The 20,164-nt window shown below is 44.5% G+C and overlaps 1 protein-coding gene across 3 annotated transcripts in view; it reads right to left on the bottom strand.

Annotated features, from left to right (window-relative positions):
- SNX10 (sorting nexin 10) overlaps window positions 1–20,164 on the bottom strand; it is a 70,649-nt gene that overhangs the window by 28,461 nt on the left and 22,024 nt on the right. For all 3 annotated transcript variants that reach the window (XM_080818422.1, XM_080818424.1, XM_080818423.1), the window contains one exon: window positions 1,643–1,689. In XM_080818422.1, the coding sequence (XP_080674548.1) occupies window positions 1,643–1,666 (24 nt within the window). In that variant the 5' untranslated portion in view covers window positions 1,667–1,689. The remainder of the gene's footprint in view (window positions 1–1,642; window positions 1,690–20,164) is intronic.

The following is a 20,164-nucleotide window of genomic DNA, read 5'->3' as shown; positions in this document are numbered from 1 at the left end:
TCCCTATAATAAGGCATAACTGTGAGTATAACAGCTGTCTTCGCAAGTTCTGTGCATCTTCTTGTGAATTAGTAAAACAAGATGGTTCGGGGAACCCCTGAAATTGTAATTAGTGTCAGAAGTGAGAGAAGTCATGTGGGGACCTACAGTGGGGCCAACTTCACAGAGAAGGGATTTCCTGAAAGAAACAGCCTGATCCCAGTTTTATTTAATACAGAGACAGGAAAAAAGTCTTGGTATTGTATGGGGTTAGCTCTATAGGGAAGATTGGGGGACTGACTGGAAAAGGATGCACAGTGCCTTCTGGGGTGCTGGGAACATCTGTACCTCGATCCAAGTGGGGTTACACAGGTGTACACATAAAAGATAATCTGCTGAGCTATACACACAAGATTAGGACATCTGATGCATTTACCATATATATGTTATACCCACAAAGTTAAAAAACAAACAAACCAAAACACTGTCTTTGAAAATGGGGAGCCCCAAAAAATAGTAAAAAGAAAAATAGAAAAAGAAAATGGGAGAGCCCAACCTAGAATTAAACAGCAGAAGTGGGCTAGATTAATGAGGAGAATCTGAACCCAGAGTCAGGGCTGAAAGACAGGATGTGGGATCTAGCAAAGAAGCTTCTGGAAGTTTTCTCTGAAATGGATTTTTTGAGTTGTACAGTGCTTTAAACCTGGGCAAGGCAAACAAAGGACCATGTGGCTGTGTGTGTGTGCGTGTGTGTGTATGTGTGTTTACTCCCTAAAAGTTCCTCTGCCTCTATTCAGTTTCATTAGTCTCACCTAGTGACAATGTGTGTGGTACAGTAGTAGGCAGGGTAGGACAAATGAGCACTTCCAAGGAGCACCTGGGTAACTCAGTCAGTTAAGTGTCAGACTCTTGACTTCTGTTCAGGTCATGATCTCAGGATGTGAGATCGAGCCCCACGTCAGGTGGGCATGGAGCCTGTTTAGCCGGCCTAAGATTCTCTCTCTCCCTCTGTCCCTCCCCCTACCTCTCTCTCCCTTAAAAACAAGCCAACAAACAAACAAAACTTTCAAGGGAGGGGGCTACTCAGCAAAGTGTTGGTGTGGTGGTTGTCCTGCCCTCCGCCCAGGTAGCTGAAGCTCCGGAAGCTGGGACAGGAGGCCTGGGAGAACCATCAGGTTGGGTTCAGGAAGGGACAGTGTTCTCTGAACTGTGTGGAACCAAGCCAACAGATCAAAGAGGCAATAAGCAAGGTAAAAGTGAAACGAATGGCAGACAGTTCCCCTGGGTTATTACCAGAGGTAGGGGGATTCACGCATGAGGAAACAGAGGAGAAAACCAAGAAAGTCAGAGGGAGGGAGTCAGAGCCTGGGAGAAATGTGAGTCACGTAACAAGATACTTTTATAAGCAGCGGGTGGGAGTGAGCGAAGAGCCAGCTCAGTCACTAGAACCAAGGAATGAGGGCTGAGGACACACCACAGCTGGGGAATGTGGGGAGCGGGGGCACTGGGGGAGGCAGGCAGGTGTTTTATTTTTTCATTAGCCCTCCTCTAGGAGGCCCTGAAGTGTCTTGACTCCCCACCACAGACTGATGGTTAGTGAATGAAGAACTAACCTGCAATGAGTCAAAATGCATGGACTATTTTCAGATTTGCGATGACATACCTCTTTCTGTTGTTCTGGAAACATCTTCAGCACAGGACACAATCAATCTGAAAAATAAGATACCAACACTCAGTGATTTAAAAGTTCCATACTGGAGCAGGTATGTCGCTCATGGCCTCCCACCAAATCCTGAGAGCAAATCTCTCTGGCTACCCACAGTCTCTAGAAGATGAACCTCTGCTCCTTCTTCCCTCCTGTCCACTGCTGACCAGACCAAGGTGAACCTCAGGCTGCCTGGGGACTGGGAGTCCGAGACGTGGCAAATCCACGGCAGTTGGATGATGACAGGCACTCAGACCGGGAGGCCAGGCAGAGTCTGGCTAGAGTTGGAGCTCTGGTGAGCCAGAGGCTGGCCAGGGTGGGGGGGTGGGCAGAGTGGCCATGAGCGGCTGGTTGGCAAGATAGAGAGAACAGAGATGCCCAGAGAGATCCACCATGGAGAACAGCGCTGATGGCTTTACCAGCAACCAGACCTTCAAGAAAGAGGTCATTCCTGTGAAACTTAAACCACTCCAGAGTTCAGACAAGAAATGATGTGGCCCCAAGAGGGGTGCAGGTCAGTACCTTGATTGCAGTCAGTACCACCAACCTGAAGGTCGATCTCAGGCCTTGACCATCCCTGGGGTTGTCCACTGTATTTTAAACGCCACTTATTACATGAGCTCGTTGGAGAGGATACCTGGTCCATGTCCAAGAAAATCAAAATCCCCTGACTATATCCATGTGTATGGATTCTCACAAACTGAAAGGTGGCTGTGACAGTATGGTCACTGTCTGTCTTTATTTTGAGAATATAAGTCTGACTCCATTTTCAGGACACTTTTTACCATCCACAAATACTTCCTGAGTCTACTAATGTCCTTGGCACTGTAGGGAATATGAGGAAGCAAGAATGTGAGCTTCAGCTTCCAGACCCACATGATGGTACTGCTAAGATGTCCCACAGCAGACAGAGGAAAGGACCTCCTGCAGGGAGAGAGTGGACTATAGGGACAGGCTGCACGATTTCCAAGGGGAAGATGGTTCTTGTCACCTGGAGGGCAGGGGAGGACCCACAGGGAATGCAGGAATGTCAGTGTTCGTGGAAGGAAGAGGGAGTTCCAAGGGAACAGAGGGGGCAATCGCATACACAATGGATGGAGAAAAGCATGATGGAGAGTCATGAGGCAGTGGGTGGGTCAGTTCTACTGAGGGAAACGGATGGTGGAGGAGGGACTGCGTTGAATTGTTGCTGCCAGAAAGATATGTCTGCATCCTAACCTCCAGAACCTATTTGGGAAAAGGGTCTTTGGAGATATAAATAAGAATCTCAGATGTGATCACCCTAAGTTATGGGTGTGGGCCTGGAATGTGATGACAAATGTTCTTACGAGAGAAAGAAGAGGAGAAAATCCGCACACAGAGGAAAAGGCCTTGTGAAGACAGAGGCAGGGTTGCTAAGCTGCAGACACAAGTCAAGGACACCTAGAGTCACCAGAGGCAAGGAAGAACCTTCCCGTAGAGCCTCCAGAGGGAGCACGGTGCTGCCAACACCTTGATTTCAGACATCTGGCCTGCAGAACTGTGAAAGAACCCATTTCTCTTGTTTTAAGCCACCAAGTTTGTGGTAACTTCCTTGGGCAGCCACAGCAAGCTCATGCATAACGGGTCTGCGGGGATCCAACAGGAGAGCTAGGCTGGCACCATAACCGTGGAGGGGGTGGGAATTCATGCATTCATGCAGCACTCAACAAATATGGTGCTCCTAGCAGGTGCCATGTGCTGGGCTAGGAACGGGCGTGCAGCGGAGCATGGCCCACACCCGGAGCTTGTGAGATGACTTCAGAACGATAATGTGGAAGGGACGGGAAGGGGAAGGTCGGCTGTTGCAAGAATGGAGGGACAAAATGGGATGGGGGATGCTGGGAAGGCTTTGCTGAGCAAATGGCACTTGAGCTGAGGCCCAAAGGAGGGTATGATTTAGCCAGGAATGCAAAGAGAGAAACGTGTTCTCAGCAGAGGGACTGGCGTGTGCAAAGGCTGGAAAGAAGAGCAGCTCGAGAGATGGGTTCTTGAAGGAATTCCTGTAGTGCATAAACCTCAGACCGAGGGCTATGTTCATCTCAGGGCTGGTCATGTTTCCTACACACACTGTTCTGCTCCACACACCTGAGCCGCTGCCTTCACCCCTTCCAGATCCCCCTGCAAACTCCCACTGCTCTTCCGTGATTCTGCTCAGAAATCACTTCCCCTCTCCTGACCCCGCTCCCAGCCCCATCACAGGTCCCCTGCCATCATCAACCTTGCTTGCATCACAATATTTGTATATTCTGTCTCCCCAACTGATTCAATTTCTCCAACACAGCATTTCTGTATTTTCCCGTGTCATTAAACTTTGAAACCATCCTGTGAGGGAGATGTGAGCCTCCTCACTTTACGGGTAAGAAAACAGACAGACTAAGTTGCCCAAAATCACACAGTTCATGAGAGAACTCCAGTCCAAGTTCATCAACTCAAGCCAGTCTACTTCCCAAGGCTATTCTTTCCATTGCCTGAGGCTGCGTCCATGACCGTGTCATATGAACCAATGGGTCAAAGTTTGGGTCTTAATCCTCCTTAAAGAGCTTGAGCTTTTCCCACATAGGTGGAAGGAGGCTGCAATCCCAGTAGGGTGCTGGCCACCCTGAGATGTTACAGACCAAGTAGCATGGAAGTAGGAAACAGAAAGTTTAAACCAGTTCCAAAACATCACAGAGAACCACAGAGTCGACCTTTACTATCTGAAATCACAGGGAGAGAGGTAGAAGGGGGAGGACTTTCATTGTTTACAGACTTCCATATTGTTTGCATTTTTCTAGTTAACACAAATTCATTTTATAATTTTTGAAGTAACAACTGTTTAAAGAAAATTAAATACCATAATTCAATTAGAAATAGTGATTCTAACATAAATTAAGGAAGATTTTTATTTCATGCAAAATAAATAGCAGATTCGAATTACAAAGAGACGCTACCTTTATAACACAAAATGTCATTTGGTACGACACCTTGCCATGGCATTTACTAATGAGATAAGGAAATTAAATGATCGCACATAGTATGATTTGAGATTAAAGGTCAGTTGTGTATAATCACGCAAACCAAAGCTGCTCACCAGAAACTGCCCTCTGAAAAAACAATACCCTCTTGGTGGGTTGTTATATTAGATTTGTTTAGATTTCCAAATTCCCCAAACTAGCCCATGTGTCTGTCATTATACTATATATGGGGAACTCTTGCCTCCCTGGAAGATCTCCTTCCCAACAACTATGGAACCCTGCCTCTAGGTGCCCATCAACAAGGCTTTCTTTGGAGAGAGCACATTATCTCCCCTCTGCCAATGGGGAACCACGGCACACCTGGATAGTCACCTACTGAGACCCATTATTCTTCCTACTTACCCTCCTAGAAAGAATTATTAAATCTCAGGGTGCCTAGGTGGCTCAATTGGTTGGTCATCCAACTTTTGATTTTAGTTCAGGTCATGATCTCAGGGTCATGAGCCCTGAATCAGGTTCCACACTCAGTGCAGAGCCTGCTTATCCTCCTCCCTCTGCTCCTACCCCCAACTCATGCCCCCCCGATAAATAAATAAATAAAATCTTAAAAAATATATATTAAATTTCACCACCACTCCAAACCACAGGAATGTTGTTCAGGTTAGAACTGTGTACAGAGTGATGGCAGATATGGGGGTTGTCCCGTGCTGGGAAACATGGTGGCCACGGAGACTCATCTCACAGACTCAATGTATCTTCACAACTCCGTCACTGCCTTGAGAATATGATGTACCCAAATCAGAAACATCAGGAAGAAACTGCCTTCGTTTTCCTTCTTGGAATATTTCTTCTATAAAATAGAAAATGACTGTGAAACAAAGACGGAATTCTATAGAGTGGGGCTTGGCAAATTTTCTTCTCTAATGGGTCAGATAGAATATATTTGAGGTTTTGCAGGCCAAATGGTCTCTGTTACAACTATCCAAGTCTGCAATTTGTAGTGAGAAAGCACACAGATGCTCAGTAATCTAATGCAGACGGCTGTGTTCCAGCAAAACTTTATCTACAAAAACAGGCGGCAGTCGTTTGCAGATCCTACCTAAGGAGCAATCAAGTATTGTGTTTTCAAGTCTCTACCTTAATAAAGCTCTTAGATCAACAGGAAAAAATTTTCACAGTGTTAAGCTTGGTCTGTCTACCTGAAGGCGATCTCCACCCCGACAAGCAAAGTACTGCCTGAGTCTGTGGACCATACAAGGGGGATGGAAAGAGAAGGGATCATGTACTTCTCCCAGCGGCAAATAAGGAACACAAGTGCAGTTTACATCATTCTCTAAAGTGAAAATGAGGGTGGGGGGTGAGCTTTCAGCAGCATAGTTTTGGGTTTCCCTACCATCCCATGTCAAAGGCTGATTAAGGAGACTTGTTAATTGTGAACTAGATTGGAATTTATACCAAAGCCACAAGGAAATCCTAAACAGAACAAAACTGGTTTTATCGAAGATCTACAGAGTTATTGATTCACCGTAACAATACACAACTTCATAAACCGAACAGATGCTTCTCTATATTTCCCACACAAAAGCGAAGAGAGATGCCATGTGCTCCTAGAAGAACGTGCAGGCAATTTTTAACTGACCTCACAGTGGGCAGAGCTTTGTGATAGTAAGGGGACAGGTTTCATCAGGAAACCACGGCTATAGCTTTCTTGGTTTTTTGTTTGTTTGTTTGTTTTACTATGTGAGGAGAAGTAATCAACCCTCAAACAAAATACACTTAACCTCTTCTCCCTTCTGGAGATATGGCCGGATTCCAGGAGCTGGGGCTGGAGCCTGGAGACCAGCCGGCAAGCCGTATGTGGAGGAGCAAGTAAGTACGAAAGATAACACCCTTCCGTTAGATGTCACCATGTGTCACCATCTCAACTGGATACCTGGCTTCTTGGGACGCATTTTCACCTTCATCTTAGGGCATTCACAACAATGCGCTACCACTGTAATGTTGAAGAGACTCTTCTCTGGGTCAACTGTGTTTTAGGAAAGGCATCAGTCCCCATTTCCTTTCCTTTTTTTTTTTTATTTGTTTATTTGAGAGAGAGATTGAGCGAGAAAGAGAACACAAGCAGGAGCAGGGGCAGAGGGAGAAGGAGAAGCAGACTCCCCACCGAGCAAGAAGCCCGATGCAGGGCTCGATCCCAGGACCCCGGGATCATGACCTGAGCTGATGGCAGAGGCTTAACCCACTGAGCCACCCAGGTGCTCCATCCCCACTTCCTTTCCTGTTAGGATTCTGCCTCCAGAGAGGACTTTTATAAGAAAGTTAGACAAAAGCCCTGGTATTGAAAGGGTGTGAGGTAGGAATCCCAGTGAGTACTGGAGAAGGACCACAGGAGGAGCTGCCTGAAGAGCCTAGGTCAGGTTCAAAGGTATCCAAGAAGGTGAGAGGACACGGAAGGATGGCTGCTTTTAGGAGTATCCAGGAACGTGTTGATCTGTGGTTCCAAAAACCTTACTGCCCATCCTTCAAGTGGAGACTCTCTTCCTACCTACATGCCCCCTGCAGTGTGCAGGAGGACGGACGGGGCAGGGTTCTGTCTATACCTGTGCCTCACCAGCTCACTGTCCAGCAGGGGAAAGGCTCACCATGGCAGGGGGATTGATGCTGTGGCCATTGTGCTGGCCTGGGAAATGCCCTAGGGCACTGAAAGCCCCAGAGAGGCCCCTGGAACCCCTAGTATAATGGTTAGTAAAACACCTCCCCACCCTCATATACACAAAAAATTGAAAAAAACTTGAGAAAACAGTGACAGACATGACCATATGAAAATTTAAGCCTGTTATATGTTTCAAAGGGATACAAAGACAAATATTATATAGTACTATTTATAATACATGACAAAGGATTAATATTTAATTTATGAAAAGCTCTTATAAATCCATACCAAAGAATATTTCTGTAGAAAAATAAGCAAAGTTAGGGGCGCCTGGGTGGCTCAGTTGTTAAGCCTTTGCCTTCCGTTCAGGTCATGATCCCAGAGCCCTGGGATGGAGCCCCACATCAGGCTCCCTGCTGGGGGGGAAGCCTGCTTCTCCCTCTCCCACTCACCCTGCTTGTGTTCCCTCTCTCACTGTATCTCTCCCTGTCAAATAAATAAATAAAATCTTAAAAAAAAAAAAGAAAAATAAGCAAAGTTATCAATAACCAATTCTCAAAACAAAAATAATAAAGGCCAAACTCAACAACAAAAAACAAACAACCTGATTAAAAACTTGACAAAGGATCTGAATAGACATTTCTCCAAAGATGATATACAAATAGCCCAAAAGCACATGAAAAGACAGTATCACTAATCAGTAGGGAACTACAAATCAAAACCACAATGAGTTATTATCTCACATCCAGTTAGGAAGGCTACTATCAAAGAAACAGAAAACAAGTACTGGTGAGGATATGGGGAAACTGGAACCTTTGTGCCCATGGGAATGTAAAACCATGTCGCTCCTTAGAAAACAGTATGGAGGTTCCTTAAAAAATTAAAAATGGGGTGCCTGACTGGCTCAGTTGGAGGGGCATGAGACTCTTGATCTCGGGGTCATTGAGTATGAATCCTACACTGGGGGTAGAGATGACTTAAATAAGTAAATTTTAAAAAAATTAAAAAGAGAACTACTCTATAGTCCACAATTCTACTTCTGGGTTTACATCCAAAAGAATTGAAAGCAGGATCTCGAGGAGATATTTGTACACCTGTGTCCATAGAAGCATTATTTCGAAAGCCAAGAAGGGTGAGCAATCCAATTGTTCACTGACAAACAAATGAGCAAGATGTGGTATGTACACACAATGGAGTATCAGTCAGCCTTTTTTTTTTTTTTTGAAGATTTTATTCATTTATTTATTTGACAGAGAGAGGTCACAAGCAGGCAGAGAGGCAGGGGGTGGGGGAGGGAAACAGGCTCCCTGCTGAGCAGAGAGCCCAATGTGGGGGCTCGATCCCAGGACCCTGAGATCATGACCTGAGCCGAAGGCAGAGGCTTAACCCACTAAGCCACCCAGGCACCCCTCAGTCAGCTTTTAAAAGGAAGGAAATTCTCACACATTCTACAATATGGATGAAATGAAATGATCAGTCACATACACAAAAACTGGATACTTTATGATTCTACTTACTTACCTAAGGTTTCTAAACTAGCCAAATTCATAGAAACAGAAGGTAGAATGGTGGTTGCCAGGGGGAAATGGAGAGCTCTTGTAAATGGGTGCAGAGTTTCAGTTTGGCCAGATGAAACCAATCTGGAGATGTCACACAACAACGTGAATACACATATTACTAGTGAACTGTACACGTAAAATGGGCAAGCCGGTAAATTTTATATATTCTTAGCACAATTAAAAAGTTTTGGAAAAAAGGTCAATGATCTGTTTAAAATGTTTAACCTTGCTATAAACAGAAATGCAAATAAAAAATAAGATACCATATTTGTGTCTATTGAATTAGAATGGTTTTTTGATGATAATATCCACATTGGCAAAGATCATAAGAAATAGGACTGATTGCTGCTGATAGGAATGAGAGCTATTTCGATATTCCAGAAAGACAATTTGGCCATATGTTTCAAAAGAATTTTTAAATTGCTCATGTTCTTTGACTCAATTATTCCACATCTGGGAACTCAACCTAAAAAAATTAATCAGACATGTGCAAAAAAAGTTCTGTATGAAAGAATGTTTCCAATGCAGTGTTGTTAAAAAAAAAAAAAAAGATCAAATAAAATGGAAACCTAAATGTCCATCAGTAAATTAGAAAAAGTGAATGATGGTAGAGCTGAGTAACAGACCAGCTTGTACCACTACAAATTACATTATAGAAGATTATTAAATGATAGGGTCTGTTCAAGAAGTATTGTCAAGTGATTTTTCTAAGTATGTATCTTTGTTGTTATTGTTTTAAGATTTTATTTGTTTGTCAGAGAGCTCCAGAGTGCACATAAGCAGGGGAAGCAGCAGGCAGAGGGAGAAGCAGACTCCCTGCTGAACAGGGAGCCCGATGCGGAACTCCATACCAGGACCCTGGGATCACAACCCCAGCTGAAGGCAATGCTTAATCGACTGAGCCACCCAGGTGTCCCAGTATGTTTCTATTTCTTTACTTACTTGAGAACTGGAGCCTACACAGAACAAGTTAACAGTGGTAATTTCTTTCTTTTTTTTTTTTTTAATTTATTTATTTGACAGAGAGAGAGGAGACAGCTAGAGAGGGAACAAAGCAGGGGGAGTGGGAGAGGCAGAAGTGGGCTCCCCGCTGAGCAGAGAGTCTGAGGAGGGGCTCTGTCCCAGGACCCCCGGACCATGACCTGAGCCGAAGGCAAGAGGCTTAATGACTGAGCCCCCCAGGAGCCCCAACAGTAGTCATTTCTGAATGGCTGGAATTCTAATCACTTTTTTCTGTATTTTTCCAAAAGTTTACAATGCATTTGTTACTTTCAAAGTCTGAAAAAGCTATGTCACTTTTTTAAAAAGTAAAACTTTATGTGCTCAGTTACCTTTACATTCCCATTTCCAAGAAAACAAACAACTACATTAATTTCACTGTGTTTTACTTCCTCCTATGATGTTCAGCAACTTTTCTATATAAATGAAAACTTACTGACCTCTTACTTTCATCTCATAAAGATATGCCTCCTTGAGGTGGTTCTAGAGTCAAAGTTTAACTCCGTACCAGTTTTTCTCATACTTGTTCTCAGGACCACCTATGTCCTCATGCTGCATTGGGCAGGTCTGGGAGGGGGGCTGTGGCCCCCCAAAGCTCCTGGAGGGGGAAGCTGTCAGCCAAGGTCCTGCTGGAGAGGCAGCTCTACAGGTATCAACGCAGGGGAGGGGGAATTCGGACTCCAGTGAGCCCAGTCCACAGGTTAGTGAGGTGCCCGAGGCGCAGCCTGGCACCGAAAGAAGGGCTGGGCACCCACTCCCTCCCATATTTGGCCCAGGAAGCACTGGCAGACTTGGCAGTTCCCTGGGACCTGAAGGCGGGAAATGACGAAAGAGAAAGGGAGGGGTAATGACGTCACAGCTGGAGTTCTGGGGACCAGAGCTTGCACTTAAACAGAAGCCATGAGGAAGATAAAAGTTCTCATGAGATATTAAAGAAATGGGCCACCAGAAAAGCTGAAATACGGTGCTGGCTTCAGCTGCTGACATCTGCAGAGCTGCCTGGAACCAGCGCCTTGAGTGCCCAGTGGCTCAAGGCTCCACATCTCCTGGGTTTCCACGTACCCCTTTACTCAAGGTAGCCTGGGGGAAATCCCAACATGGACAATCAAAAGAGCACAGCCAAAATGAAAAGGAAAAACAAGCGTATCCTCCTTGAGAGAACACAGCTGCTCCACCGCGGTCCAGTTCCCATTTTGGTACAGTTTGTGCAGAACCCCCTATAAAGCCCACCAAGGTCTTCTCAGTCTGAACTTAGAACTTAAGAAAGACAAACTGAGGGGCACCTGGTGGCTCAGTCGGTTAAGCATCCAACTCTTGGTCTCAGCTCAGGTCTTGATCTCAGGGTCATGAGTTCAAGCCCCATACTGGGCCCCAGGCTGGGAATGGAGGCTACTGGTGGGTATTAAGAAAGGCACGTATTGCATGGAGTGTGATACATAAACAATGAATTTTGGAACACTGGAAAAAGAAAATAATAAATAAAATTTAAAAAAACAAAATGGAAAAACAAGCAGAAATCTGAGGTTCAGTTAAAGTTGGATGCATAAATAAAATTGCCATTTAAGTTTTCTGCCATTTATCACAAAAGAAAAAAATTAAAGAAGATAAGACATTGCTTCTTAAGGTTTATTAGCAGTCAAAAAATACTGATTCATCGTATGAAAAACAATGAAACCACTAACTTGCTATTCTCGACAACATATGGGTTCCTTTGATGGTTGTGAAGATGATGCTAGGCCAAATTGGGGGTTTAGAATTCAGGAACAAGAAACAACACATCGAATTTTAGCCTCACAACTATTTTGGTGTTATTTAGGAAAAGTACTACATTAGACTTAGCCACTCTGGACACATAGACATGCATGTGGTAGACCTGACCTCTACTTCCCATCATATACACACTCAGGACAGCCATCTGAGGGACAGCTGGGGGTGGGGGAAGCACGGAGAACATGACCAGAAGAAACAGAATTGAAGAAAAGAAGCCATTAAAAGCAGATGTAGGAGAGAAGCTGACACTAGAGCAGACACACAGGTAATACTAGACTTCCTAACTTGTAACATCCTCTCTCCCCAAAACAACCCTACCCTCCCAGATCAAACCCAGGAATATTTTTCACATTTTCCAAATGGTCTCCTCTTTTTTCTATGCTATTAAGGTTCTTCTACATAGTAATATGTCTGGGCTACTCCTTTTCCTCTTCTAGAAAAGCAGATAAATTTGAAATGGAGGAGGAGGGGTCAGTAATTTAAATATTAGTGTGAATTCATCCAATCAGCCTGCATTCCTATTAACCAAAAGCTGTCTATAGCTATTCACTTCCCTCCCCCACCCCACCACCACGCAGTTTGGATTAGGATGTTAAAGAGGGGAAACCATTGGTACTTGGGGGTGTAGAGTTCTTCGGAAGTTGATATGTCCCCCAGTGCCATGTCACAGAATCATGAAAGACCTGAGAACACAGCCCCTTGAAGAACAGCAGAAAATGCCCTGCTCTTCTTTCCTGCCAACGATTGGGAAGACATTTTTTTCTCTAGCCCTTCACCTAGTAAGGGGGCTTTGCAGAACTATTACCACAACTTCCCATCAAAATACTACCTGAACAATAGCATCAAAAGGATAAAATACCAAGGATTCAATTAACAAAATAAATACAAAGTGTATATTCTTAAAATTACCAAGGACACTGAAAGAAATTAGAGAAGATCTATATTAGAGAAGGTCTAAATAAATGGAAAAAACATCCTGTGTTCATGGACTGGAAGACAACATTGTTAGGACAACAATTCTGCTCAAACTGATCTATAGATTCAATGCAGTCTTTATTAGAATCTCAGCTGACTTCTCTGTACAAACTGACAAGCTGATTCTAAAATTCCTCTTTAATTGCAAGGGACCCAGATTAGTCAAAACAACCCTGAAAAAGAAGAACATAGTAGAAAGATTCCCACTTCCTGATTTCAAAACTTACTATAAAGCAATAGTACTTAAGACAGTGTGCAAGTGGCACAAGGGTAAACAAACAGATAAACAGCAAAGAATTAACAGTCCGGAAGTAAATCCATACCTTTATGGTTGACTCATTTTCAACAGGGTGCCAAAACAATTCAATGGGGAAAAAAGTCTTTTCAACAAATGATTCTGGGACCAGGGGATAGCCACAAGCAAAAGATAAAAGCTAGAGGTTTACCTACTTTATACCATTTATAGAAATTAATTTGAAATGGGGTGACTGGGTGGCTCAGATGGTTAAGCATCCGCCTTCAGCTCAGGTCATGAGCCCAAAATCCCAGGATAGAGTTCCGCATCCCATTCCCTGCTCAGCAGGGAGTCTGCTTTTCTCTCTCCCCCTGCTTGTGCTCCCTCTCTCTCACTCAAATGGATAAATAAAATCTTTTAAAAAAAGAAAAAAGAAAAAAGAAATTAACTTGGAATGGATCAAAGACCTAAATATAAGAGCAAAAACTGCGAAACTCTTAGAAAAAAACACAGAGGTAAATCTTCATGACCAGGGATTTAGCAAAGGATTCTTAGACATACCAAAAGCATGAGCAACAAAAGAAAAAACAGACCAACTAGACTTCATGAAAATTAAAACTTTCTGTGCTTCAAAGGACACCATCTTGAAAGTGAAAAGACAATGCACAGAATGGGAGAAAATAATTTGCAAATCACGTATCTGATAAGGGACATGTAGCTAGAATATACAAAGAGCTCATCCAACTCAATAATAACAAACAAAAACTTAAGGACCTAACATATAATATGGTGACTACAATTAATAATACTGCATTTGTACAATTGAAATTTTCTAAAGGAGTAAAATATTCTCACCAAAAAAAATAATAATAATAAGGGGAAAAAGTAAGGTGATGGATGCATCAAGAAGGTATTATCAAATCTTCACATTAACATTTTAAATATCTTACAATTTTATTTGTTAATTATGCCTCAATAAAGCTGGGAAAATAATAAAATAAATATATATTTTATTACACACATAAATATAATAATAAAATGATCTTTGATAGCTAATAAAGATAACAGATAACTGGTAACTTATTTCAAAAACAAGCGAAGGATCCTCAATAGACATTCCTCCAGGGAAAACAGAGAAGTGGCCAATAAGCACATGAAAATATGCTCAATATCATTAGTCATCAGAAGAAAGCAAATCAAAACCACAGTGAAACACCACTTCACTCCCATTAGGCTGGCTAGAATCATAAAGTCCAATAGTAACAAATTCGGGCAAGGATACAGAGAAATCGGTACCCTCATACACTGCTGGGGGATTTGAAAAGGTGCGGCCACCTCATAGAACACTCCGGCAGTTTCTCAAACCATTAAACACAGACTCACCCAGCAATTCTCCTAAGTATATACCCAAAAGAAAGGAAAATGTCCACAGAGAAACTAGTATATAAATATTGGCATTGTTCATAATAGCCAAAAGGTGGAAATAACCCAAATGTCCATCAGTGGACGAATGGATAAACAGACCGTGGTACGTCCATACAGTGGAATGTTATTTGACAATAAAAAGGAATGAAGTAGTGATACCTGCTACAACTTGGATGGACCTTGAAAACATCATGTTAGAAATGATCCATAAAAGTCCACATATTACACAAGTCCATTCATATGAAAGTCCAGAATCAGGAACTCTTATAAAAAGAGAAAATAGATTACTGGTTGCTTAGGGTTACTGGGTTGGGTGGGTAGAGAGCAGAGGAGTGGAGTTCAGGTAGTCATGGAAGTGATAGCTAAAGGGCAGTGAAATCAGCTAATAAAAATTTTCTAAAATTGACTATGGCTGGGACAGACACCTGCGTGGCTCAGTGGGTTGTCTGCCTTCCGCTTAGGTCATGATCCCAGGGTCCTGGGCTCGAGTCCCACATAGGGCCCCTTTGCTCAGCGGGGAGCCTGCTTCTCCCTCTGCCTGCTGCTCTCCCAGCTTGTGTTCTCTTTCTCTTTCTCTCTCTCTCCCTCTCTGATAAAATAAATAAAATCTTCTAAAATTTTTTTAAATTAAAAAAAATAAAATTGACCGCGGTAATGGTTGTATATATCTGCAAATACACTAAAATCAGCGAAGAGTACACTTAATTGGCTACGTTGTATGCAGATATTTCAATAAAGCTGGTTTGTTTGTTTTTTTTTTAAGTGTTACCTGAAACTCTGAGCTTGACCCATTTTATTCATACCCCCAGGGTCCCTCATCCTGCAAATCACAATGTCTGCAAAGCTGAAAGCCCTCCAGGCATCATCCTGGGTTCTCTCATCCCTACTTGGCTGTGACCCCAGCCTTTCTCTGCCATTCCCTCTTGCAACCCTTCCTTCCCACTAGCCTCAGGAGCTCTCCTCCTGGAGCCAGCAAGTGCCCCACACTCACACTCCTCTCAACAGCTCTATCATGGCTGCACCCTGGCTTCTCCACTCTTCCCTTCTCTTGTGACCCTTACAAGTTCAAAGCTGCTCAGGTCCTCAGAACTCCCATTTCTAAGGACCAGGAGAAAACCAAATTCACCCAGTCGCTACAGTCTCCAGACAATAACCTACTGACAAGTACCTAGAACCTAAGAATTCGTGACCAGCTCCCTCTTGCTCACTTCCTGGAATGACTTCCTTCTCTCCGGTTTCCTGCTTCTCCTTTCTACACTTTTAGGAACCTCCTCTCTGTTCTTTCCCACTTTTTCCTGATCTCTCTTGGGTAATGACCCGACATCTCCTGGCCTTGCCTTAGGCTATTCGTTCCTGTGACCTAAGCTCTTGCCAACAATGCTCACCCTGTGACCAGATCGCAACCCAGGAACTGCTCTTTAAAATGGAAAACTAGAAGTCTCCTCTGATTACCACAGCCCACCCTTCCTTTTCTCACTTCCTCATTCTCACCCAATTTTCTCTTCTGCTTGAATGAAAAACCACCAGAACTTTCATCCCACCCTTCCTATTCTCCCTCTGGACTTCATTTCCTTGACCCTTTCAAACACTCTCCCTCCAGCACCCCTCATTTCCTGTTCCACTGACACACTTCTGTCAAACTCCAAACACAGATCAACATCATCCCTGTCACCTCTATTTCTTCTTACCCACCTACCACTGAAGAAAAATCCTCTCATTTCTGTGACTGGTTCCATCACCAAGTTATGAGTTCCAGCTTCGGCAGAGTCCTCCAGGGTTCAGGAATCTTCCAGTCATGCCAGCATCTTCAGACCTTCACCCCTCAGCTCCTGCCACCCGTCTCCTCCTGGTCTGCTACCCTCTGTCATCCGAGATAACTCTTACTTCCTACTTCATCAAAACAGTAAGACCACCAGATTTACACTCTTCATCTTGGTTCTCTGTCCCCTTGAACTCTACCCATATATTCACTCACTTCCCTCAGTCTCACAGAAAAGGATCACACTCTCCCGTCTTCATGATCTTATTTCTCCTACCTCCTTCGAGACATTGGTTCAACTGCCCCTCACCCTTACTAACTCCAACTGCCTCCTTCCCCAACAAACAAGCTCAGCTTCCTCTCATCCCAGTGTAGAAGGGCAACCCTGGTTAATCCATTCAACCTATTAAGGACCAGGCCCTGCCACAGACATGAGAGATGGGGCACTGAACTAGACACCAGGTCCCCGGTTTCACTGACGTCATAGTGGGAAGAGACAGGAAACACACACGTAAGCAAATAAATGGACAAGGTAACGAGCAAGCATAATGAAGAAAACAACAGGATGATGTAATCGAGAGTGACTACAGGTACTTGGTGGGGACTACTTCACGTTCAGATGATCAGGGAAGGCGTCTCTGAGCAAGTGACACTTGAACTGGAACCTGAAAGGCAAGAGAGAGCCAGGGAAAAGACAGTCTTGGGAAAGTGCACTCCATGGTGAGGCTCACGATGAGGGGATGGGTCTTCTTCTCCCTTCCTCTGCACTGGCACCCCCAGGGCTGGCCTTGAGGTACACAGTGGATAGTGTGTTCCTGGCGGGGAACGAGTAGTTCTCTGGTGAGACACCGCACATGGCTTCTCAGCAGACACAGACTCACTGTCCCCTTCCACTTTGAATCAGGACAATTCCCCCAAAAGGGCCAATGGCAGCCCTCTTCTCTTCCACTCTGCACTCATTCTGTTTTGGCTACCGCTCTCATATTACATGCAAAGAAGTCCAGAGTCAGAACTGTCTTTGAGGACAGCCTGGTCACCTCCTAGGGGACGTTTCCATCCAGACCTCCTGTCGGCAGTTCTCACTTACTGTGTCCAATCCAGGCCGGCTGTAATGTGACACCTTTTCCCTGTGCACGTCTGTGGCCCTGCCAATTCCCCCACCTCATGTATTGCCCATTTTAATAATTAATCGTGTCAATATCCACACAGTGCCTCAGATGGAAATCCCAGAAACTGTCTTTGATTCCTTCCTTTTCCTTACTTTCCAAATCCAACTGGTCGGAAAGCCCCGCCAAGCCTCTCTCTAAATGTCTCTTGAGTCCACTCCCTTCTGTGGGCCTCCAATGGCACTGGACTAGTTCAGGATCTTGTCATTTCTCTCCTGAACTCGAGCTGGAATAACAGATTCCCAGGGCCCAACACACTTAGTAGACTTTTGAATAAACAAAAGAGAAGGAATATGTATGAATGAACAAATTGACTGAGTGAACCAATGAGTGAGAAAATCACTGAATAAATAAAAGAATAAATGCATGTTATGTACAAAGAAAACTAAGGAATATATAGTTTAATGAGGGAGATGTGACCAAGCAAGTACAGGGCATCAGGAGATGAACAGAGTGTTGGGGTGGTGGGGCAGGGCAGAGTGGGGCGGGGCAAGGTGGGGCTGGGAGGGGTGGTGAGGCGAGGTGGGACTAACCCTCCTTGTGTGTCTTCCAGTCCTCAAGTCCTAAACCAGGCACTTCACACACAGTTCACAAGTGGCTCACCCGGCAACTATATGATATACTGTGCTTCTGATGGGGAAAACGACATTCGAAGGAGTTAAAAGAACCATCTAAGGTCACCCAACTCATATATGGCAGGGTTCAGATTCAAACCTAGGTCTGCAGGCCCCAAATCCCATCATGGTTAATGGTCACAGGCTTACAGAATAGGCTGGACCTCTAAAGATGATCATAATCATAGCCAACACACAGAGTGCTTCTGACAGAGTCACCATTCTAAGAACTTTGCATATATCCTCAAAGAAATCCTATGAGGGGCACCTGGGCAGCTCAGTCAATTAAGCATCTCTCTTCAGCTCCAATCATCATTCTGGAGTCCCGAGATGGAGCTCTGGGTGGCCTGGGGCTCCCTGCTCATCGGGGAGCTTGCTTTTCCCTCTCCCTCTGCCCCTCCCCTCGCTCCCGCTCTCTCTCTCTAATAAATAAATAAAATTTTCAAAAAAAAAATCCTATGAGGTAAGCAAGAATGTGATCCCCACTTTACAGTTAAGAAAACAGGGACACCAAGAAATTAACAAGTAATTTGTCAAAGGTCATAAAGCTACTAAGTGACAGAACTGGGACCTGAACCCAGACAGTGTGGCTCCGGCGTCTGTGTGGGTTGTCCCTTCAACCTTCTGCCCCACCGCCTTCATGCTGGAAGTTAAGATGGCAGAGGGTGGTTCCAAGCGGAGGGAACGTGTGATTACAGGCCGCAAGGCCCAAAGGTGGGAACAGGAAGTGGTTCACTGTGGCTGGGACAGAGGGAGTGGTAGACAGTAAGGCCCCAGAGCAAAGATGGGGTCAGACACGCAGCTTCCTGTTACCTGGTCCAGGGCCACCCGCCTGCCTTGTTTGATAGGTAAAGTGCCTCCGTCTTCCACAAGGCAGTGAACAGTTAGAGGCATATGTTCATTCCGTTTTCTTAACCAGCGTATTTAGTTCTCCTGAATCTGAAGGTGGAAAAGCTAAAAGGCACAGAAATAGCTAATGTGTTCAAGGTCTTACCGTGAACTTGCTGGCACAACCTGCCATACTGTCCATGGAGTTAAGTGTCAGCACCCCGACCTACTGGCACTTATCTTCAATGCAGTATTAGTTTGAAAAGATTACACATATTCTTAAAATCTCTGTTTTTTTTTTTAAGAGAGAGAGAGAGAGAGAGAGCATGTGTGGGAAAGGGCAGAGGCAGAGGGAGAAAGAGAATCTTAAGCAGGCTCCATGTTCAGCGCAAATGAGACACGGGGCTCAGTGTCACGACCCTGAGATCCTGATCTGAGCCGAAATGAAAAGTCGGACGTTGAACTGACTGAGCCACTCAAAAACCTCAATTTTTTTTTCACAGTACATCAAATGTGAACCAATAAATTGCCATCTTTATGCCTCCCTACTGTGAAGTTACACACAAATCAATGAGATCTGAATTTTTCTTAGGAAAACTTTTGTAGAAACAAATTAAAAGGCAGATCCCAAAACAAACCTTTCGCTCTAACATGGCTTCAGGAAGAAAAGGAGAACAGGACTGGCAAGCCATCTGAAGAAGCCCTTAGGTCATTCTGGTTTGGATTCTTATTCTCATCAATCATTGGAAAAGATCATCTGGGGGAATCTGTAAGTGCTACTCTAGTTCCTTTCTTCGTGGGAATCTAGAAGGTTAAACAATAATCACTTCAGTCTCAAGGCCTCCCAAATTATAGGAGACCAACACAGTCATTCCTCATGGTCAAGGGGAGGGACCTCAGGACTAAGTGACAGATCCCAAAGAAATGTTCTCTGATCTCTGAAAGTAAATATTCAAAAGGGCTTGTTTGGCTCCATGGGAAAGGGGCAGGATCAGATCACCCAGTGCCCTCTGCCATGGGGGTGCCGAGCAGGGAGAAGATGGGAGATAAAGCAGAGGCAGAGTGATGTGAGCAATGCGTCAGACAGAAATAACCCCTGCCCTAAGCCTTGTCAGAGCCCCATGTTAAAACCTGGTAAATTACAAGAAAACAAAGTGACTTGTTCAGCCCCTTAACGTAAGCCGTGGCTGAACACAGAGAGGTAGAGGACAGCAAAGTCACTAGAGTGCCCAGCGGTCAGCTGGCCTTGCTCACTCCCAGTACGTGGTTCATGTCCTGCTCCAGCATAACCTGGCCAGCTCTCACTGTTGGATCCGTGACCCCATGGGGCTCAGGTCCACCTAGAAAGGAGCCTTGGCCTGGGGAGTCTGGCTAGGAAAGGACTCAGGGGCAAGGCCTCACAAAACTGACCAAATTAAAGCCAGAGGGAGTGTTTTTCAGACAATGCTGATCTTGTGATCTTGTCAGCTATTTCAAGTCCAAAGATTAACAAAATACTAGAAGGGCAAACAGATGCAGATGG

The sequence above is a fragment of the Martes martes genome, assembly GCF_963455335.1.
Source record: "Martes martes genome assembly, chromosome: 11".
Classification (NCBI taxonomy): Eukaryota; Metazoa; Chordata; class Mammalia; order Carnivora; family Mustelidae; genus Martes; species Martes martes.
The sequence above is the reverse complement of the archived record's forward strand: the minus strand, read 5'-3'. Positions and strand labels throughout refer to the sequence as shown.